Source organism: Rhinatrema bivittatum, chromosome 14 (genome assembly GCF_901001135.1).
Source record: "Rhinatrema bivittatum chromosome 14, aRhiBiv1.1, whole genome shotgun sequence".
Taxonomy (NCBI): domain Eukaryota; kingdom Metazoa; phylum Chordata; class Amphibia; order Gymnophiona; family Rhinatrematidae; genus Rhinatrema; species Rhinatrema bivittatum.
Window position 1 is genome coordinate 13,460,169 of NC_042628.1, and position 24,082 is coordinate 13,484,250.

At 40.5% G+C, this 24,082-nt stretch overlaps 1 protein-coding gene across 4 annotated transcripts in view; it reads left to right on the forward strand.

Annotated features, from left to right (window-relative positions):
- PDPK1 (3-phosphoinositide dependent protein kinase 1) overlaps positions 1 to 24,082 on the forward strand; it is a 78,468-nt gene that overhangs the window by 50,035 nt on the left and 4,351 nt on the right. For all 4 annotated transcript variants that reach the window (XM_029576382.1, XM_029576381.1, XM_029576379.1 and 1 more), the window contains 7 exons: positions 6,367 to 6,442; positions 7,423 to 7,491; positions 7,769 to 7,865; positions 13,475 to 13,648; positions 14,443 to 14,660; positions 18,728 to 18,785; positions 21,352 to 21,504. In XM_029576382.1, the coding sequence (XP_029432242.1) occupies positions 6,367 to 6,442; positions 7,423 to 7,491; positions 7,769 to 7,865; positions 13,475 to 13,648; positions 14,443 to 14,660; positions 18,728 to 18,785; positions 21,352 to 21,504 (845 nt within the window). The remainder of the gene's footprint in view (positions 1 to 6,366; positions 6,443 to 7,422; positions 7,492 to 7,768; positions 7,866 to 13,474; positions 13,649 to 14,442; positions 14,661 to 18,727; positions 18,786 to 21,351; positions 21,505 to 24,082) is intronic.

Consider the following 24,082-nt stretch of genomic DNA (forward strand, 5'->3'; position numbering starts at 1 on the left):
TCCAAGTGTTAAGCCAAGCCAATGTTAAACAAACAATTTCAGGAATTGGTTGCTTTAGAAACAAAAGTGACAGATACTAATAGGAGGGTTGTGTTGCTGGAAAAGGAAAATGAAGACAAATGAGTTTAAGACTGCTTAAGAATGGACAGACAGATGGAGTCACTCGAAAACAATTCTAAAAGTTTGAATCTTCGTTTATTAAATTTTCCTCGCATTGTAGGAGAGACTCCGTTTGTTACTCTTAAGAAATTTTTCATTGAAACATTGGGGTTTTCAGATAGTGATATGCCTATGGTGAATTCTTGTTTCTTCTTGCCAATTTCAAATAACAGGTCAAATGAACCTTTTCAAGGAAATTTGATGAATTTCCTAGAAAATTCAGAACTAATGGTGATTGACAAAGGTACTTTGTTACTCATTGGTCACAAATTATGAAGTAAACAAGATTATGAAAGTTTACTTCAGAAAATACCCAATTGTATATTACGAATCTAATGTAAAAATTTTCCCAGACTTGGCCTTAGCAACGCAACAAAGGAGGAAACAGTTTCTTAATTTGCGTTCTGAAGTAATTGCCTTAGGATACACCTTCCTATTACATTTCCCCTGTAAATGTTTAGTAAAAAGGAGAGACGAATGTAATATTTTCTTTACACTGGAACAATTGGCTGGATTTATCGAGTTAAAAAAAACAACCTACGTCAACCCCAGAGCCATAATTAAGTAGTAGTAGGTGTACCATGCCGAAGATTTCTTAACTTTTTCAATATGTTTTTCTTTTGAATGTTTAAAAATTCTCCCTTATTCTGTCCCAATAGATTTAAGGAATTAGAGTAATTATATGTATGATGGAAGAAGTCATTATTTGTACACTTAGGTTCTCTTTTATTTTCTGTTGTAATAATTTCCAATATGACATCTGTGATTTCTGTTATAAATCTTCAATTTGTAATATTCTAAAAAGTAATAAAGAATTAAACAAAAACAACAAAAAAAACTCAGTAGGACTCGGGCTCTTTCTGTGGCCAGACAGTAGGTAAGAAGCGACTAGTGTAAACTACTGGATTTTCAGTAGAGCTTGTTAAATATCTAAATTTGAATGTTTTCTTCACAAGCTATACACATGTCGCACAAACCAAATACTTTCTGGCTTTAATATTTTTATATGTAAATATATATGTAAATACCTGCAGATGTTGAAATAAATACAACTATAAGCATAATGATAACAGACCTAAGGAAACAATAGTTAATAATAAAGGATAATGTTTGTAATCCACATAAGATTCTTATTCCTGGAGCAAATAGCAATAAAGTGCCATGAACAGTCATGCAAGTCTGAGCAAAGAGGAAATGTGTATAGGGTGTGTCCTAGGTCATGTGTCACTATTTCAGACAGACATTATCTCTTTTCTTAAGAACTGAAGATTTGTATAGAAATACCAGATGTTCCCTGGAATGTTTAAACTTAATCCATACACTTTTTTTTTTTTTTTTTAAAGTTGCTTATCTAAGCCAGAAAACCATTTCTGTCAAGTGAATGATTTCAGCTATCTCCGCTTTTAGTATGCAAAGATCACAGTTTCTGTACAGCATCACTTGTTGTAAGGGAGTGTTGGAATGTAGGAGGCCCAGCTATTATCCATGGATAAAGGAGTCTCTTGTGAGGTGGCTGTGACACACAACACATGTCCTCAGAGAGGTTTCGGAGATCACATGTTGTAGAAAGATAATTGGGGAATCACATGTACGAATACGGCTAGAGAAAACACCTTAATTCAGTTAGCTGTTAAAAGAATGTTCTTTCTTATTCTGCCTTTTCTTTTCCCAGCAAGGAAACATTTTTGTGAAAACTTCCTATTTAGCTACTCTCACTATGATCAATGTATGTAAATCAGAGCACTTAGGAGCCTACATACTGAGCATTTTTTCCATAAACACAATATATGGGGGGGGGGGGGGGGGGGGGGGGAACCCTTTAGTTGTGCTGAGCTTTTTAAGAACCCAGTGGAGGTATTTTTCTCATGTGTGAATACAGCACATACCACCGGGCATGGACTCGATGAAGGGGATTTTGATAACCAGCCATGGGCATGATATACAAAAGAATGGAGAGCACAAAGCAGTTTACAATAGAATAAAAAAAAATACCAATTACAGCATAAAATACAATAGTTGTATTACATTGTATGATACTAAATAAGATAAAATACATTTTGTAATTCAGGTATATTCAGTAGAAGCAATGAAGATGGTAGTGTATGCCTTAGTTACTTCCATGCTTGATTATTGTAACGTCCTATAAGTGGGCCTACTAGCAATGCTCACCTACAGGTTGCAGCTATTGCAGACCATGGCAGCATGGCTGACTCGTGGGGAAAATCTAGACTGGTTAGCATTTCCTCCAAGTTTATTTATTTATTTATTTAACACTTTTTTATACCGACCTTCATAGTAATAACCATATCGGATCGGTTTACATAAAACAAGGGTATAACTGAAGCAATAAATAAAAGTAATTAACAAGAGAGGTGAATAAGAGTTTCAAACTCTTCATTGGTTGCCTACAGACTGCCATATTCAAGTTATTAACTGTTGCCTTCTGTTCTATGAGGAACAATGGCTCCACGTTACCGGATGTTGAGATCTTCCCAGGGCAGTTTGTTATGGCCTCAGACCAAAATTTGCATTTAAAGCACCACTCTGCTCAGGCTTTTTCATCTGTGGCTCCTCCACTTTGGAAAGATTTACTGGTATGAACTAAATCAAAGTTAAATTATTTAGAATTTAGTAAGCAGATGGAGACCTGGCTATTTGCTAAAGTAACGTGAGTGTTAGACGGCTTTCTCAGGCATCTTTAGTTTTGCAGCACTTTTATGCTAGTTCTCTGTTTGTTTGTTTTGTTTGACTTTATCTTGTTTCAATAACTTTTGTAAATTGCTGTCATTGTTTATAACTGTTTATGTGGCATATAAATGTAATAAATAATACAAGGTGCAGCAAATACTCAAAAGAATGCATCCAGTGCATAAGTTAAAAGATGCAATGAGCTCACCATTCTTGGCCACCAGGTTAAGTCTTTAGATGGGACTAAAAGTGAGGATACATAAATGCAATTTAATCAATTTTTTTAAAATATCAAACAAAGAATGGGCTTGCCTGATCTCATGTGAAATAGTTCCAGAGCTGCAAGCTGGACAAAAGAAAGGTGCATCTTCGTGTTACTACAAGTTTAACTTCCCGTAAAGAGGGAAGGCATAGCAAATCTAGTTCTGCTGATCTAAGCACTCTGATCTTTGTAATCGAGAAACTAGTATAGGGGGGAGACAGATGGTGATCAGACATCTTCTCTTAATGTGTATTCTTATGAGACTTGCGCGTTCCACAGTGATTCCTCTTTCATTTCTGCACTTTTTTTCATTCTTATAAACAAAAGTAACAAAAGGTCAAAAGCTGGCTAGGTTTTGACATCTATATATCTAGATATATAGATAGATAGATATATGGAGAGGGAGAGAGACTATATCGGAGGGCTGATATAATGAGCTATGCTGATTTATTTATTTATTTTATTTATTTAAGTTTTTTATATACCAACATTCAAGACGGTGGTCCCATCATGCTGGTTCACAAGAAACAGGGGTGAAACTTTACCATTTAACAAAAGTGCAGAAAAGCAGTTACATAAAACAAGGGAAAACAATAACTTGGAATGAGAAGGGAAATGAAGATTAGATAGTAAAATATAAGTATAAATAACATTTTGAAAGGTGGCTGTTAACGCTGATACTAGCTTTGGGGATTGGTCCTTTCACATCAGTGACCAACAGTGAGGTGGATAAATACATATTAAAGTTTGGCTGAGAGTGCAGTGAGCTGCTGGCGGAGGAGGTAAGCTCCTCCCCTTCTCCTGCTGGGATTTGGGGATACAGAGGGGACTTTGCAGCCCTCCTGTTCATAATTGCTGCTTGAATGGGTGGTCAGCAGGGAGGAAGTTAGTGGCCCAAACTTCAGTACTTGTTTTTTGGGTGGGTGGCTGGGAGGGATTAGTGTTCTCCGCTCAGTTAGCCTGTGGTTGGGAATTTAGGGGATATTGGGGGGGGGGGGGGCATCCAGAGGAAATCTGAGTGCCAGAGCCACTACTTGGCAAGGTCATCTTTACCATGGATTTCCAATTTATTGGCATGCGCAAATGGTTCATGAGTGTTTAAAAAAAAAACAAAAAACTTTTTGTTTAGCTTGGTTTTTTCTGTGTTTTGTTTTTTTGGTTGGTTGTTTTTTTTTACTCACAGGGCATTTGCCTACTATTAGCTTACTGCATCCCGTGGCATTCTGGGATTTTACCGTGCACATTAGCAAAAACCTGCACTAAAACCTAACTAATTTTAACATGGGTTTTATTACATCTGCCTCCACAGATAGGGAGGGGTGGTTCAGAGAGCGGCTACCAAAATTGTGTGCAGGTTCTACATCAGAGGCCCTGAGATAGGACTTATGGACTCGCATGTATATACTCTAGTGCAGAGGCGAGACAGGAGGGTATGATAGATACATTTATATATCTCAAAGGTATGAGTAATGTACAAGAAGCAAGCCTTTTTCAGAGAAATGAATGCTCATGTTATGAGGCATCAGGGTATTGAACTCAGATGGAACTTCAGAAAATATTTCTTCACAGAAAGGGTGGAGGATGCATGAAACTGCCTCCCAGGGGGTAGTGGTGGAGACAAAAACAAGAAAGCATGGGATAAGCATAAAGATTGCTCCTTAGTTGCTAAGTTGCAATGGGCAAGCTAGAGATCAAATTGGATCTATAGAATTGCAACGGGAAACGAATTGGACAGGCTAGATGGGCTTTATTGGCAGCGGAATATGGTAGGCCATGGCCCTACCAATCTTTTGCCCCACATGGCATCAGCAACTAGGGCACTTGGGGAGCAGGGACAGAAGTTGGTTTATTCCACCCCCCCACCAGCAACCAAAATGGTGTTCTGCTGTTCCTGGGCCAGAGTCCTTTTTTCCCCATCCCAAATAGTCTTTTAAAAAAGATGTTTCTGAGATCCTCTGGGATTAAATCCTGCTGTGTGGTTTGTCCTGCCAAACTTACTAGCCTAAAATGATGATTTACTTTTTATAGTTTATTATTCATTTTTATTGATATTGCTTTAGTATAAGAAAGGAAAGGAGGATATGATAGAAAAATGTAGCTGCCTAGCAGGCTCCAGTAACATGAAGAAAGGAGCCTTTCCCTGGAAAAAAGAAGCTTCTGTGTATGGAGTCCTGATACAAAATTGGAAGGAGGGAATTTCAGAGGAAATACTGGAATAGCTTGTCAGCATGAGAGGTAGGGACCAAAACAGTAACTGAACTCAAGCACGCTTGGGAAGGCTCGGAGGGTGATGCTACGGGCACTAGAGGTCGATTGTGGTGCCATACACAGAAAACACTGGGTGGGCCAAGTGGTTCTAGTCTACTGCTGACCAATATGATGTAAAATTTGTTTTGTGATATTGTTGAGCAATTTAAAAACTGTCTTGAGACTGGTTACGGCGTAAAGTGATTTACCAGTATTGTATGGTTAGCCTACTAGTGTGCCAAATTAAAATAAGCCTTTAAACCAAGCGGTTTTCAAACTTTCATGGGCCAATTTAATAATCAACTTTTATAATGTTTAAGGATATGTGCTGTGGTGCAAATTTCAACAAATTTTTATTCTTAGAATAAGACCTTAGAGAATCCGGCGGGAGGGGGGGGGGGGCGGTCCTGCGATAGCCAGTAGCGATCGCACCTCCGCGGTGTGATCGCTGCCGGCTTTTTGCCCCCCCCCCCTCGCGCGCGCCCACCCCGGATTTTGTAAGATAGGCGCAGCTACGCAGGTATCTTATAAAATCCCGCATACTTTGGTTCGCACGCGCATAGATTTGTAAAATCTACCCCTAAGCCTGATATACAGTACTTTTGATGCGGCTCCATCATTACTCTCTGCTTCCACGGCAGGGGTTAGGGAAAATTGGATTCGGACAGCATCTGAGGGCCCTGACTTTTACAGTCTAGGAAACTAATAAGTGTGAGGGTAACCTGCACAGTGCGGCAGATACTGGTATGAGCTCGCCGGGCAGACTGGGTGGATCATTTGGTCCTTTTCTGCCTTCAGGTCTGTGTTTCTATGTTTCCAAGTTTAAAATTATCCAGCTAAAAGTTGCCAAATAACTTTATTTGGGGATATTCATTGGGACACTATCCTGCTGAATATCTGCGATAATATATCTGGTTAACTTTAGCTGGATAAGAGAGTTGTTTTAGGGTGGTTGTTTTTTTAATATTGCCCTCTTAATTCTTTTTCTATCTCCTTTTCTCATTCCTCAGCGAGGGCAAACTCATTTGTAGGAACAGCACAGTATGTTTCTCCAGAGTTGCTGGCAGAGAAATCTGCATGCAAAAGGTACCAATCATCTATTGAATTTTAAAAATGTTATCATCTAAGTTTAGTTAAAATTAGTTTGTGGATGTACTTGGCACAGTGCCAGATCAATCACATGCTTCTCTGGGCCACAGCAGTAGCTCCTCTCACTTCAGGTCCATGGGACCAGCAGAAGGCACTGAATTTTAGATATGGTGCATAGGGTTTTTGTAGCCCTGCTCACAGAGCAGCCGTGCAAAGGGGAGGCCATGTCATTTTTACAATGATGATTTTTATCTCTGGGTTGGCGGGGTTCACAGCTCAGTGCTTTAACCCTTAAACATAGCAGACCCTGTTTTAAAGGGACACTGTCAGGGTAGGAAAATAAGGAATTAGTAAATAGCTGAAGTTTGTTTAGAATGATGCACAGCAGTAACCAACAACAGAATTGGCCCATTCTCCTGAGCCGTTTCTTGCTGAACTGCTGTGGAGTCTCTCTTGCTTCATATTTGTGTATCTCTGCTATTGTGTCGTGGTTGTTAACAAATATGAACTGTTGTAATGCAGCATACCCGTAACCCTAAAACGTCTTAATATTTACATTTAAAGGCTTAAAAAGGGCTGTCCAAGCTGAAAGGACTACAAGGCATAGCCATGTGCAGTGCCAAAAATATCACTGGCATGATGTGATGTATTTTATAGAGATGTTCGTATGTTCATCTTACGAAACCTAACCTTGACTTACTAAAAGATTTCCTATGACAGAAAGCTTGTAAACCATTTTGCATCTGAATAGTAAAGTCATTGCTGCCTAGGTTTACTTAAAAGTGGAGTGTTTTCCAGACAGTGCATAGTTGGGATAGGGGTGTAGGAGAAGAGATTGGAGGATTAGTATCAGACATTTTTTGTTAGAACTGGAAAAAGCTTAAGTAAATCATGAATTATTAAACTATAAAATGCAGTGACCTGCATGATATGCAAAATGCCTGTACTGCACATAACATTTCTTTTGTTTTTTTAAGTTCAGACCTCTGGGCTCTTGGATGTATAATTTACCAACTTGTCGCAGGATTACCACCGTTCAGAGCAGGGTAAGAAAAGTACTATATCTTACACACACACACACTCTACAGTATTCTTATAGGAGTAAACTTTCAAAGGAGTTACGTGCATAAAAGTAGCACATACCATAGCAATGTCTAAAACACATTTATATGCCTAAAACCTTTTGAAAAGTGCTTCCAACACATTGCTTTCTTTTGTGTGTGTATGTGATAAAAGTGAATGGTACGCTATGATAGGTTTTAAAAATGTTAAGCATGGCACTATGAATGACTGTCTTGTCATGCCGTCTCCTGTTTTCTCTAGGAACGAGTATCTTATATTTCAGAAGATAATCAAGTTGGAATATGACTTCCCTGAAAAATTCTTTCCCAAGGCTAAAGACCTTGTAATAAAACTTTTGGTAAGTACTGTTTTCTGAACATTTTGGTTGGTGCAGTGCGTGGTCCTCTTTACCTGGGTTTTAAATCTGTGTACAGGTAGGCACCGTGGTTTCCCCTTCTGAAGAACCTTAGCCATTTGGATCATGGAAAAATAAACATGACAGACTATACAGCCTATCTAGTCTGCCCATCCAAACCAGCTCCTCAGCTCTACGCTTCCTCAGAGATCCTCCTTGTTTATCCCATGCTTGCTTGAATTCAGATCCTGTTGTCGTCATCACCACCACCTCCACAGGGAGGCTGCTCCATGCATCCATCACTCTGTCTGTAAAGAAATATTTCCTTAGATTACTCCTGAGTCACAGTTGCACATAATTTTAATTGTAGCTGATTCTGTAAAAAGAGTGATTATTTTTTTCAAAGCTACATAAAACTTCAACAGTGAACAAAGAAAAGTAATTGTTCAGGAAATATTTATATTAAAAATGACAGATGTGGGTGATACCTTTATAGACTAACCAGTTAACTGAAGCATGAGCATGTCAAAATTTAGACCTAGGACTTGGATTTAATTAACTTTCCAAACCTGTGCTTAAGGCGACTTAATTCAGGTACTGAACATACAGTCTAAGTTTACACCTGAGGTAATGTAGGGGGAAGTGACTTGCTCAAGATCACAAGAAAGCATTAGTGGGATTTGAACTCTGGCTTCTCCAGTTCTGTCAGCTGCTTTAACCACTAGGTTGCACTTCTAGAAGATATCACTAAACTGACATCTTTTCAATATATTTAACTGCATTTTTCTAATATCAGTCTTTTTCCTTACTGTCTTTCATCAAAGGTTTTACACTTAAGATTAATAATTGTTAGGGTTTTATTTTTTAAATGTTGCCCTCCCACATTTAGGTGAGAAAAAGCCGCATCATGTGCCAAATAACAGTATGCTCCCTTTAGAGCTTCTTCCACTGCTGCTGTTTAACCATCCACTAGGTGTCACCATAAGACCAGCACTAAAAATGTCCTTTCAAGCAAAAGCTCAAACTCAGTGACTTGAAATGTGGATGTGTTGGAATGTCTCCTGCCCTTGTAGAGTACTAAGTGAGGAAGAAACAAAGGCTTGAGGCCCCATAAGACTGTTGAGAGAGCAAAGTATGTGTGGCATTCTCTGACCTGCAAATAAGGAGAAAATAACTTGTTTTATTGTGCAATATATGGCGCTCTATTTTCAGGTTAGCTAGCCTGAGGAGTTGCTTTAAGAAAATTTCATAGTTTTCTCCAAGGATGAGCAGGACAATATTTGACTACACAAGTGGGCAATGTCATCTGTTGATAGCAAGACAGGAAAGTTCTCGGAGCCCTTCTGTTTTCCTGAGCATGCACGGATCTTCTCAGGACATGTCTCTGCTTTCTTTCTTTGAGCCCCTCATATTTATTTATTTATTTATTTATTTATTTATAGGTTTTTATATACCGATAGCCATTTGCATATGGAATAGTTTGCCCTCACATTTTCTTTTTTTTCCTTTCCTTATCAAAATATTCTACCGTGTTTTTCCTTTTTCTGCGGCAGTTTCTTTAGGCCATCTTTGTTCTGCTTCCATAGAAGAAGTCTGAAATGCTGCTCCCCGTTCTTCTATCTATACCTTCACTGCTCATTATCCCAATAAAATTCTTAATGTCAAGATAGTGGTTTTGGCTAAGCAGTTCTAAAAAGATTATTTAATTAATTTCTTCAACTTTCTCCAGCCTCTGTTGAAGTCTGGGTTAAATGTTCTACCGCTGATATAAAAACATAACCAATACATGAAACCCTCAGCTTGGAAGTCTGCTGATTACTGTCCTGCTGGTCCATAGAGAAGGAAAAGTTGCTTGCCTGAAGTAGGTGTTGTCCTTGGACAACAGGACAAAATCAGCCACAAAATCCCATCCAACTCCCCTGCAGAGATGAAAGTTAGCTTGCTATAAAAACTGAGGAGACTCGCATGGTGGCAACTGTGTGGGAATGTCTGCACATACTCAGGAAAAACATTGGTCTTGCTGAGCTCTGAAAACTTTTCCATCTTGGCGCTGTCAAATGACATCATTCACTTGTATGGCTGATTTATCCTCTCTCCAGAGAACACCTGTTACAAGTAAGCAACATTTGCTTTACTGGAAGTCCACAACTCTGATACCCCTATATCTTTCAGAAGAGATTTCCCCAAAAAGGTAGAGAAGATCTTCCAGGGTATCTATCAGTCTCCTTGCCCCTTAGAGCCCCTACCTCCTAAATTCATCTAAAGCCTTAGCCCTTTCACTAACCAACATAATGTCATGTTAACCCAACGTTGTCACTTAACGTTTGTGATTAAACCCATCTTAAAGAAACCCGGTTCCGACAGAATAGTTGATCACTATTATCCAGTCTCTAGCCATTGCATCCTATCCAAATTAGTGGAAAATTTGGTATGTTTTCAACTCCTAGACAGTGATGCAGTCTTTGGTTACTTCATCTCTAGACAATTTAAACTCGATATCTAGATCTTCCTAAATCAATGATTGGAGTCCTTTAGATGCTGCAAAATACGACTGCTCTTATTCCTGATTCACATATTATAGATCATATTATACCTGTTTTATATGAATTACATTGGCCGCTGATTTGCTAATGGATAAAATTTAAGATGCTGGTTTTGATTTCTTTAATTTTTTAAAGGGAATGCTCCCAGCTGTGTTAAATCAAAGCTAAAAAGCTATAAGTTGGTTTGAGCCTTGAGGTCCTGTAGTCAGGAGCTATTAGTACTTCCATCAGTAAAAAAGATAAGCTTAATGGAGTCCCACATAAGAATGATCTCTGTTGAGGGGTTCTTTGGAATTATTTGCCAGATGAACTGAAAACTGATGAAGCTTTGTAAAATTAGAAAGCAGCTAAAGACCAATTTATTTATACAAGTGTTTGGTCCTAAGAACTAAACATGAAAGCCATTGTATTTACATTAGATTATGTCCAAGTGTCATTTTATGAATATTAATATGTATGTATACCTGTTCACCACCTAGAAGAAGACTGTATCTCAACTCTTACCTGGAGAGTTAGAAGGTTTTTCGGGATCGTGAGGCCCCAATTCCCATTGCTTTCCTCTCTCCCTTCAGGAAGGGGAGATACAATTGGGTTTTCAGAGTGAGCGACCCGCATAGGTCCCCCTCTGGATGCCTGGTTGTCCACCACTACAAGGGGTGTCCCTCATTCTCCGTGGGCTGGAGAAGAGATGTCGCTACTTCTGACTGGCAGTCTCTTTTGGTTCCTCGCGGTATCCAAGAGCCGGTCGGGCAGTAGCATTCTCCTTAGGTCATCCTAAGGCTCAGCAGGTCTAGTTCGTGAGGGAGCCATTCCAGATTCGGTCTTCTGGTCATACTAGGAGTCTCCTCTTTTGGGTAGCTCCCCAGTGAAGATTAGGGGTTTCTTCCATCCAGGAATCATAATTGATATCTGCTGAGCTCAATGGGCATTTTTCGTGGAAGACCACTACTGCCAGTCATTCTCTCCTGCAGAACTCTATCTCAGTGAGGGGGGTTCTAGTCCATCTAATTGATAAGTATGCCTTTCAACCTATTGCCATATCCATGGCTGAGGGAGTTGGGGGACGAGGGACTCCGCAACAGAGTTGCTACTCTTTAGTTGTAGTGGCTTGCAAGCTATACATCCACATTTTAGGGATAACCCTGTCTGTGGACAGGAGAGTGCTGGTTCATGCATTTACTGTACAGCATGCTTCCTTGGGGGAAGCATGTATAGTTATGGCGGAGGTATTAATACCTAAGCCAGGTTCGTGAGTAGTCTGTCTGAGATCACACCGACCCTTGCCCTGGTACCCTTAGGGTTTCCAGGCTGATGAAGAAATCTTGTTTGACAGGGGTTTGCACTTGTGGCACCCCGGCGTCCTGTTTCTTGGTGGAGTGTTTCTGGATTTCTTGCCTGGGAGATTCGCCCTCAGTTTCAGGCAGGCTGAGGGCTCTATCTCAGTGGGTAGCTCCCTACTAGAATCGGCAGTGAGTTATTCGCTTGAGGTATACAACCTAGTGACTTGTTCTTACCCCAGCGGTCTGCCTCCTTATGTTCTTTGCTCTTTCCGACTTCCAGTTGGACTGTCGAGAGGAGGGGAAGAAAAGCTAGGGCATTTGAGGTATATCTTAATTTATACTGGCAGGGAAAAAGACACCATTTTTTCCCTATATTTTTACCAAGTTCTGGCCACTACTACCTTTAGCTTTTCTCACTTCTCTGGGTTGTCCAAACTGCCTTCCTGCTCACCTGAACTATCCTGTAGTCAGGATGGATAGCCCTGCCCTTGACAGGGTGCAGTGTGAATGAGCATCAGGCCTAACTTATCTCCCTGCTCAGGGATTTGGGCTGGCAATTCCATTCAGGAATTGCCTTTCATCCCCTGAAACTCGTGTTGCTGTCCTTACATGGTCAGCCATGTCTGGTATTTTGGCTCGTAGAGTCTGTCACAGACCCTGCTGTTGTGGCTGATTATTCTTTCAAGCATTGCTTGGGTTTTTCTGTCCATTGTGCCTATCAGTCAAACATGGGTGCACTTCTGCAGATGCATTCTGTCCTTCAGATGCCAATGGACCATAGTTTCTTTGTGGGGAAACTCTCAGACCCCAGTTGGGTTTTCAGTTGTCTTGTAACACCGAAGGAAATTATGCAGTCTTCATCTTGTTTATATCTCTAGACTTTTTCCTGTATCCAGGAGGTTCTAGACCCACTGTTGTCAGGATTTCCTAATCCGAAACCCTGCTTGTAAAAGTTTTCCGTGATGTGGAGTATGTTTCTTGCTGGCATTCGCACCCCTCCTCTGCCTTAGGTGCCTCTGCTACACATCTGGGTTTTGTGTCTGTCTGTTCTATGGTTTTCTTTCTGTAGAACCCAACATTTTTCCTCCTTAGACCCCTTTGTGGGTCTGCTGCCTCACAGTCAAAAGGGAGAGAGGTGGTGCTTTCAGCACTGTGCGGTATCCCGTTTTGTCCTGCTCAGACAGCCTATAGCTTGGGATTCACCCATGTGTGGAGATTACCATCCTGCTTGTCCTCAGAGGAAGCAGAGTTGCTTACCTGTAACATGTGTTCTCCGAGGACGGTCTCATGAAACCCGCCTACCTCCTCTGGGAGTAGGTATCTCCTTGTATGAGCTGTAACATGGACTGAGGGATTCTGCCTAGGGGGCAGGGTGATACCCTACTGAGCATGTGCAGCTGTAGTTATTTGTTTGAAAGTTCTAGAATCTTTGAGACCAAAGTTCCAGACCAGGGCTCCATCTGATGATGTCACCCATGTGTGAGGACTAACATCCTGCTGTCCTCTGAGAACACCTATTACAGGTAAGTAACACTGCTTTATCCTAAAGAGTCCTATGAGAATGCTATCACTTGACTCCTGATATACTAAGGTCCAACAAACCGAATAGAACAAGCACCAATGACTTTTGAGAGATTTGTATGATGACTGTTAGAGTTTGGGCCTTTTTTGTTTGTATAAATAAAAGTATGTTAAAAAAAATATATATATTGTATTTAGAAAAGTATAATCTATTGTATACCCGTTTTAAATTTGGTAATCCATATCATTTTCTTTTGAAAATGTTCAGGTTTTAGACTATACTAAGCGGTTAGGCTGTGAAGAAATGGGTGGCTTCGAACCTCTCAAGGCCCATCCATTTTTTGAGAATATTACTTGGGAGAACCTGCATCATCAGATCCCTCCAAAACTCACTGCCTATTTACCAGCTATGTCGGAAGACGACGAGGATTGCTACGGAAACGTATGTTGCTCCCAGTGTACGCGGTTCAGCTGTGTTGCAGAGCACCTCTGATAAAAAAAAAAAAAAAATGTTCTTTGCAACTCCTGTTTGTTTTAAAATGAATGAATAGCTAGTCCTTGTACACACTACTTTGTGCTTAGTGGTGTAGGTTTTTTAATAGGCCAACTAAGCTTTCACCATCTGTTTTCCTAATTAAAAATGCAAAAAAAGTGTGTGATTCATCACTGCATTAGAACAAACAAAGTAGGAGAGATTTAAATGCATGCCTGCTTAGTTTTCTTTTCATATAGCACTGCCTGCATTCTGTTTGTTTTTGTCTTTTTAGAAATCTGCAGATAGTTATTTTGGTGGTTGTGTTTTTCATGGCCATTTTCTTGAAATAAAAGAAAGTGACAATTTGAGAATATATTAAAGCACACAATTATTAGCACCCCAGCCCTCAGTAGAAATGGATTAGACACCAGGTGATCAGGGCATAGATTGTTATGCCAGTGGTAGGTAACAAAGGGCTTCCAGGCGATCCCACAGCCTGTCAGGTTTTCTGGATATCCACAGTGAATATGCGTGAGAAAGGTTTGCATACGTTGGAGACCCAGTTGATGAAAACTCCTCTCATGCATATTCATTGCAGATATCCTGAAAAAGTGACTGGCTGTGTGGCGGTCACCAGGACAGGTCTGGGAAGCTCTGCAATAAGTACTTTGGCTTGAAAACTGATGTATGGGAGAAATTTTGGTTTCAATTTTCCTAAAGTGAATATAAAATAAACAACTTTCTCTTGTGCTTGTTTGTAGTATGATGATCTTCTGAGTCAGTTTGGCTGCATGCAGGTAGCATCCTCTGTCTCTTCACATTCGCTTTTGGCTCAAGAGACAAATCAATCACAAAGGTCAGGCAGTAACATAGAACAGTACATTCATGATCTTGACAATAATTCATTTGAGCTGGATCTACAGTTTTCCGAAGACGAAAAGCGGCTGCTATTGGAGAAACAAGCCAGTGGAAACCAATGGTAAGAAGTTTGAAGCCGTAACAGAATGAGAATGGTTAAGTTCTTCCAATCAGGTCAATCCAGTAACGAGTGCTAGGAAGAGCTGCGTTAGTGCCCAGCACACTCGTGGTTGCCGCACGCACAGTCCAGCTCACCTACCACTTGATCCTGTATGTAAATAGCTTGCAAATGCAAGCTGCGTCTAAGAAGCATCCATGAAGCGTTAGGCCCGCGCAACCCATTTTACTGTATAGAGCGCTATACAGCGCCTATACAGTAACCTGGGTGCGCGGGCCTAACGCTTCACGGACACGCTGGTATCTGTCATTTCAAATGACAGGTACCAGGAAGTGGACGGTTCTCCTACGCTTACCTGCCCTGGCCGCGTCAATGGATGCTGGTCTCCGGGGCAGCCCCAGTCCTCTCCCCCCTCCTCCCGAAGCAACGAAAGCGGAAAAAATCTAAAAAGCGAAAAGTGAAAAAAAAAAAAAAGTAGCAACGAAGGGGACGGTCGGGATTGCCAGTCCTCTCTCCCCTCCTCCCAAAGCAAGGCTGCTTTACTTTACTTTACTGGATTGACCTGACACGCTTTGAAGCTTTCCCGTATTTTTTCTTCCCCTCCCTCCACTTTCTTCCAGCACTTTGCCTGTTTTCTTTTGGGGGACTCTCGTTTTCACCACATCAATTCCCTGCTCTCCCCAGCAGCTAAGGCCTCCTCCCTCCTCACAGTCCCATGTGTAAAGCAACGACTAACTTTTTTTTTTCGCAGCCGCTCGAGATTGCCAGTCACTGCTTGCTGCATATATGTGTGTAAGCGTTTGGCGTCACGGCATGTAACGTCACGTCTTGAGTGGCTCAATTGCACGCACAGGGGCCGCTTTCGCCCGTGCAGGCATCAATCTTCGCCTCTGGGAGGCAGGGGAGCCGATGTCAGTCTCTGCCGATGTCCGTCTTCGGAGGAGGGCTGCGAAAAAGTAAGTCGTTGCTTTACACTGCCAGTCTTCTCTCCCCTCCTCCCGGAGCAAGGCGCGAAAAGCAGCCTTGCTTCGGGAGGAGGGGAGACAGGACTGGCAGTGTAAAGCAACAACTTACTTTTTCGCAGCCCTCCTCTGAAGACGGACATCGGCAGAGACCGTGACGCCAAACGCTTATTTTTTATTTTATTTATTTTTACAGCATATATATATATATATATATATATAAAGTATACACACACACACACATATATGCAGCAAGCAGTGACTTATCAGTATCGCATAATTAAATAAGTCAATATAATACAGTCCTAGATAAAAACACAAAAAGCATTACAGCTGATAGTCTAAAACACATTGAGGTTGATATTGAAAAGGTTTGTCTAGCTGAAATCCCACCGTGCTGACTGGGTCTGACTTTCCTGGCTAAGTTTTGAATCAGATAAAATTTACCAGGATAAATCGGGGGAGTTTCAGGGTAGCCAAGCTTAGCCAGATTCCCTGGATTACTCCAATATTCAGTGTTCTCTGGATGATGTTAATCATGCCGAGACACAGTCTTTAAAGTTATCTGGATGACTTTGAGTTTGTTTGGCTATGTTCAGCAGCACAGCTGCATTGCTGAATACCCATGTTGTTACCCAAATAGCCTATGGCTTAATATTGACCTCCTTGTAAAGCTTGTGAGTCATAAACACATCCTGCAGTGGGCCATATTAGTGACCGTTTTCTGTACTAAGGGTCCAGGATGGGGAGTGAGCCCCTGGAAAAAGGGATTAAGAAATACTAAAAATAAACAAACATACTTTACTTAGTCTATTTCTCTCTCTGTAAGTCTCTCAGATAGGGTGGGTGTGCAAGTGGCTTGGTTGAATGAATGAGTAGAGATGTCCCCAGTGTCATCCATTACAGTTTTCCTCCTTCTTCCCTCCCTTATCCATACCTCCAGCTTATTTGTCGGCTACTTTTGCTCTGCATACTGCACAGGTTCCTGGCTCCATATCTCAATATCCCCCTACCTCTGAAAAATCATTTTACCTCCTGACGGGTAGATTTTAAAAAGGCCGCGTGTGCGCCCATAAACGTGCGTATCTCGCCGTGCGCAAACATACTCGCTGTTTTATAAAGTATACGTGTAGGTTTTTAAATATTCTTCATACATGTATGTCTACAGCCTCTGGAACACAAATTCATGTAGCTCCCATGCGGCCCATTTATGACCATTTTTGCATGCACAAAGCTTTTAAAATCTCTCTCTAAGGCTGGGGGCAGTTCAGTGGCAGCAGGTTCTGAGGTGCGGCTGCTGCTTCAGGGCTTGTAGCAGCAGGTTCGGGCCTCACATGCACAAGGCAGCACGAGATTGGAAGTGCACAGAACAGCTCATCATGTGCTAGCACTTTCTACCTCTGATTTGGCTTCCTGCAGGCTGCTGCAAAGAAGCTTGGTGCCAATGCAAGCATGCATGGCCAAAACTGATACTGAAAGTCCAAATGTTGCCTTTGACACACCAGAAGTCATGCAGCTTTGGGCCTTCAGTAATATTGGCCATGTCAGCCCCAGATCTCCAGTTGGTGATCAAAGTATAAGTTAACAATAGCTCAAAGGGCCAGAAGAAAGGAAGTGATGGGCCATAATTTGCTACCACTGGATAGGCAGCCTTATAAATATGAAAAATAAGTAAATTGTAATTATTAGGTTGCACCTGGTGCCCCCTTATGCCCCCTCTTTCATGTGGAGGGGCAGTTCAGAGGACAAGATATATATAAAATCTCACTTTCAGTAGCCCATAATCTGAATTCCTAGTGGCAATAATTGTGGTCTCATTGTTGGAGTTCGAGTGCTTTGATACTTTTGCATAAATGCTTTAAACGTTTTGAAGTAAATAAAATAAAGATAACCATGAACTCTTGAGACTGAAGGCTGAATGGTTTGTCAGACTTCTATTTTCTCTAGGCTATATAGTTATGTTTGTGTATATTTTCTTTTTTTTTAGTGATACCTTACCCCCCAAAAGTCACCAAGATGTGCACCCCAAAAATTTCAGCATGTATTTTGCTGCAGTTTAATAATGTATACAGTACCAGGATGGAGATGGACTAGTGATCAGCCTTAAGTCCCGATTCATGAAGGGAAGTGCAGTTGTAGGTCACAGTCTTGCATGAGGCTGTGCTCCCCTAGCTCTTTTACAGATCATTGCAGGCAGTTAATGGGGCATGGACTAGAGCTACAGCTGATAATGCTGAAAGGGCTTTTTTTTTTTTTTTACTGGCCTTATTGATTTTATATATTTATAAAATGTTCTATTCTGCAATTTCCAAAATGTTTAGTGTGGATTGCAGTATACAAGCATAAACTCTAAAACAACAATGCAAATCAAACATTTATTAAAACAGAACAAATAAATATGCAAAGTAAAAATGATACAAAATCCACTGATAAAACATTAAAAGGCTTTCACTTAAGACCACCAGGTACTTGTTATGGTCAGGATCCTCATACACTCTGTGCATAGATTACTTGGGCTGTTTGAAAGCAATGGATTCAGACTCTGGATCCTCCTAGAAGGGAAAAAAAGATTATGACAGACTGGAACATGCAGCTCCTTTTGCCTGCACATTAACCATGTCTTCTGCTCTAATTCACATTGTACAAGTTGCTATTTTTTTAATCCGTTCACAATTTGATGATCAAAATGTATATGTTAAAAAAAAAAAAAAAAAAAGTGACAACCACTGCAAAGCCAGCTGCCAGGGATAAAAGGCAGTTCTATAAAATTGTTTGAGGAAATGATAGACACAGGCAACAGTGGCTGTGAGTGAAAGCCCTGTGTCTTGGTGACTCAGCTGAATTATAGAAAGTGATGCTGCAAGATGAACGCAGCAAACAGTTGGTATGAAATCTGATTGTTCTGAGGGGGCAGATGTCAAGTAAATGAAAGCATATTAAGAGCCAGTCGCTCAAAGAAGAAAAAAATTTGCCTTGGCCGACATTGAAGTGACCTTAAATATAAAATACACAAGTGCATTGACTTTTTTTTTTTTTTTAATGTCGCTCCTGGTTTCTCTGATCGGTATATGGTAATGAAATCTCCTTTCTTTTTTTTTTTTTTGTCAGGCACCAGTTTGTAGAAAATAATTTAATACTGAAAATGGGTCCAGTAGATAAAAGAAAGGTGAGTGTCCAAAATGACAAGAATGAAGCTGAAGTTTCACATTTATATCTTGTTTCCATAAATTAAACCAAAAATAACTCTGGCCCCTTCTACATTATTGAATAGGATCACAAGGCAGGTTATCAAATGTTTTCTCCTAGCAAGCGCCTACAGCATAACTCCTAAGTACAGCCCTAAAATTGTTTTGGTGTCTGTAAGCCCAGGGAGCTTCTGTGAGGCTTCTGTAGCTGTGCAGCTGGTAGGAGGGGTCTAGGCATGTAATCGAAAGTTAGCCGGATAAACCTGTCCAGCTAACGTTGGAGGTATATCCAGTAGTGCACATTATCGCCTCCATAGAGCCATGGGAAAAGGTGGTATTTCCCGCGGTGCCCCCCGGTGATAATGTGGAACACATTATCGCCCGCAGCGCTGCCGGGAGATAACTCCACCCAAACCCCGCCCCCACTCCTCCCCTTCCCCTCATTAGCATGGCATCGCCGCGATAACGGCTCAATGCAGAATAAAGAATGACCCTGTTAGCTGGCTAACTCATCTCCTCCCAGTTATGCCCTCTGAATGCCCCAACTTGTCTGACTGACTTATGAGCCGGCTAAAATCTAGCCCAAATATTAATTTAGCTGGTTAATTTCTGAGTTAGCCAGCTAAATGCTTCTGAATATGGACCTCATGTTCACACACACTTGACTTTTCGCTTGTTGCTGTCAAATAAGAGTCCATGAGACTATCTTGGCCATATAATTATCATTTGAGGGTGTGGTACCCTAAGGACATTTTTTAAATAATTTCTGTTTCTCAGATGTACCTGTTTACTGTCATATCTAGTTCAGATTTTTTTCTCATCTCTGATCTGTTGGCATTTGGTGCATATCTGGCCAGCTGTTTGAGATATTTAAATTATACGTTGTATGACAGGGATTTTCATTTCTGATACTGAGAGAGACTTTTTGTGGTGTTGATCCTTTGTCAGCTGTAAAGGTGGATTACTTGAGTGGGTTAGCTAATCCTCCTCGGACTGGTGAAGCACATGGAGTTAATCCAGAGGATTTCCTGCTGATTTACTAAAAGGTTTTGCCTGTTTGTTTAGAGCCACATTTTTTTGATGTAAAGAAAGATACCTCCTAAATTATGTATTTTAATCACACCCCATCTTCACCTCTGCCCCAAGCTGAGCAGGTTTAACAAGATTTCTTACAAGTTGACTGAGCCAGAGGCGAGTGCAGCCCAGGCTCACCCTGTTTTAATTGAAATTCTTCTCCCAACCTACCACTGACATTTGGAATAAAACACAGGCTATGCTGATACATATGCATATACATAGAAACTGGGAAAGCTCACTTCAAAAAGGCAATTTCAATTTCTCCTGGTATGTGCCAACAGCATAACTCCTTGTAAATACAGCCCTAAAATAGTTTTGGTATCTGTAAGCCAGGGAATTTGCCCCACATTTCTCTCCAGTGATAGGAGACTTGGAATGTGATTCTGTGTTCCAATTTATTCTTTTATGTTGCTGTATAATAAGCATTCAGCTTTACTTCGGCACTTTCTCCTATGGCTCTGTTTATATTCTGCCTGCAGGCATGACATCTAGCAGCAGGAACAACCCCCACAGCATAATGTGGTGATCTGAAGAATTACGGCAGTGCTTGTACATATGTGCCCCAGATATAAACAGATCTACGAGTCTGTCCTGACTCCTCCCTCTCCATGCATTTCCTGACTGTAATTGAAGCAGGGGAGCACTAATTGGAGCACTTCACCATCTAGTGCTCATGTATATAAATATGTAAATCCCACTAAACGTTGCTTAATGAAGCAGAAATGTCTCCATTCAGATAAGATTTGGTAAAGCACATATAAAAATATATTCACATTTTGGTTTAATACATACATTCTTTAAATTTACAATATTTCCCTGTTCTCATATTCTGCACACTGTACTAACCATCTGAAAGAATTAATTAATTAATTAAACGTTGACTCTCTGCCTGTGACTTGACAAATTCAGAAGTGTTAAATTTCAGGTATATAATCTATATATCACTGCATTAAACTGGATTTTGTGGGCTAGTCCCTTTAAATACCTTCTGATAAAGAAAAATCTACAAACTAGTGGCCATAACTTGCAATAATGCCACTTGACAATTGTTAAATTTGAAATACAATGTAACATATTTAGCGCACTTACCTGTGCAGTTATCAAATTTATAGTGCTGTGTACAGTAAAAAAAAAAAAGTACAAATGACAGTACAGATAGTGAAAAAGGTTTTTCTGATTTAATATGTAGCATCCTCTAGAATGTTTGCAGCTTTCCTTATGTAGCAATGTGCACAGATTAAACTCCTACTTGTACATTCAGATTCGTCTTTCAAATTACTCTTCTTATAGAAACTTGCAAAACGGAACTAAGTAAACGATTCTTCCACACAATAAGTAGAAATAAACGCTAACTTAACACATCCAGCTTGGCAGCAGGCACACTTTTTTCTAAAGTCCTGAGAGTATCATTTTTGTTTGAATAATTTAGCAATTATTTTTACGCAGTCTCTTTCCTCTCTCCCACCTCAGGGATTGTTTGCCCGACGACGCCAGTTGCTTCTCACAGAAGGACCACACCTCTATTACGTAGACCCAGTCAACAAAGTTCTGAAGGGAGAGATTCCATGGTCACAAGAACTTCGTCCTGAAGCTAAGAACTTCAAAACCTTTTTTGTCCACACAGTGAGTATCAGATGCTGGATTTGTTTTTAAATGAGATTTTGTGTATCTGGAAGTACTAGGAGATAGTTTAATTGACCTTTAGCTCACATGTCCCACTTTGGCAGAAGTGGACCATATACCAAGATCCTGTGAAGATGGGCAAGGAAAGGGATGATTGTTGAGGCAGTTTGAAAGCTATCCTGTTGATATTTTTAAATTTGAGGGGAAACTTTTTAAATGCTTCCCATAAAAAGTATGGAAACAAAGGTGAATAAAATAAAATTAAGGTGATACCTTTTTATTGGACTAACACTGCATTTCTTGGCTAGCTTTTAGGAGCTTTGCTTCCAAAATACAAAAAAAGTAAAATTCAGAGGCCATTTACTGACACCCAGTTAGAACAGGAGAGCTCATAAGTGTAAAAGAAATGGTTGGCATGTGTCAGGCACTCACAGACCTGGAATAATGTATGTTGCTTAAAGAGGTTCTGCTACTACAACACAGTTTCTCATTTTATTTAAAATGTATTTATTTAAAAACATTTGTTGACCGTGCCCTCCAAGTTTCGGGGCGGTTTATAACAAACATGAGCATAATAAAATGTTTAAAATACATCATCCAATTGTAAAATAAACAAAATTAAAATAATTACAATAGTCATAAAATGAATAGACCTTAACAGCATCAATCGGTAACTATAGCTGTACATAACGTAATAAACCATATCCATGTACTATATAATCAAGCAAAGGTAAAATCATAAAAGATTTTTGAAAGCTTGTTTAAGTGGTGTTTTATAGCTTTCTTAAATTCTTGTTTATCATTTAAGATTCTAATGGAATTCCATATAATGGAGCCAGCGATGGAAAAGGCCCATTATCTTGTCATATTAATTCTTGTGGCTTTAGGAGAAGGATCTTGAAGAAGTTGGTTTTGTGATTTGGAGGGTGCGTGAGGGAGTGTAAAAAGGAAGAGTTGCAGATAGCCATGGACTGTCGTGAATGAGATTGTGTAGAATAGTTAAGATTTTGTATTGGATCCTCCAGAAAACTGGTAACCAGTGTAGATTCAGCAAGACAGGTGGTGGCCTCCTCCTAGCCACTAAAAAACACCTCAAACTCCTAAACATCAGTACCCCCCACAAATTAGAAATCGGCCTTTTCAAATCCAAAGAGCTACAAGTCTGCCTTATATATGGAAAAGGTAGTCAACGCCCAGCTTTCCGACTACTTGGAAGATTACAATATTCTTCACCCTTCCCAATTTGGCTTCCATAAATCCCACCTCTTACTATCACTCACTGACACTCTCATCAAGGGCATGGACCACGGACAATCCTTTTATCCTGGCCCTCCTTGACATTTCGTCAGCCTTTGATACTATCAGCCATAAAATCCTCATTACCCGCCTCACCGAAATTGGCATCACTGGTTCCGCCCTCCATTGGTTTTCCTCCTACCTTAATAATAGAGACTACTCGGTAAAAATTGCAAATTCCGAATCCCTCTTACCCAAGGTGTCCCTCAGGGCTCCTCCTTATCCTCCACCCTCTTCAATATATACTTATTGCCGCTCTGCCATCTTCTCTCCGACCTTGGTCTCAAATTCTTCCTATATGTCGATGATGTCCAAATCCTCATCCCTATTCAAGAATCCCTCCCTAAAGCCCTTACTTTTTCGGATAAATGCCTCGCTTCAATAAACACCTTCTCTCCATCCTCCACCTTGCCTTAAACACATCGAAAACTGAGCTCCTTATCATATCTAACCACCCTGACCTTACATCACCCACATCTTGTAACCTCACCCTCCCCTCAAATTTGCTCCCCCAATCCGTACAAGATCTTGGAGTCTCTCTAGACCACCAACTAAACTTCAAACATCACATTAACACTACTATAAAGGAAGGCTTCTTCAAGCTCCATATCCTCAAAAAACGTAAACCCTTGCTCCATGCACAAGACTTCCATACAGTCTTACAAACAATAATACTTTCGAAAATGGACTATTGCAACTCTTTACTTTTAGGCCTCCCCTATTCTACTATTAGACCCCTCCAAATGTTGCAGAATGCTATGGCCAGAATCCTTACTAATACACGTAAATCCGACCACATCACCCCCATTCTTAAGGAACTCCATTGGCTACCCATCTCCTCCAGTGTCCCTAGCGCGTCTTTTTGCCGCGGGCCCTCATTTGAATACAGAATCGCGTGCGCGACTTTTACTGTATCGGCCCGATTGAGACATCTGAAACCCCTACTCGCTTAAAATGATTTCCGCACAGTACTTCAAGTACTTTTATTTGGTAGTATTGATTATTATAATTCACTACTCTTAGGACTGCCCACCTCCACTATTTGACCCCTTCAGGTCCTCCAAAATGTAACAGCGAGAATCGTAACTGGAAAAAAGAAAAGTGAGCATATTACTCCAACTTTGATTGATTTACACTAGTTGCCGATAGAATCTCGGGTTAAATTTAAAACAATCTGCATTTTGCATAAGCTGATCCATGGTGAACAGATAGACTGGCTGAATGCTGCCATCAGACTACACGTCCCACAAAGAAACCTGTGTTCTGCCAATAAAGACTTATT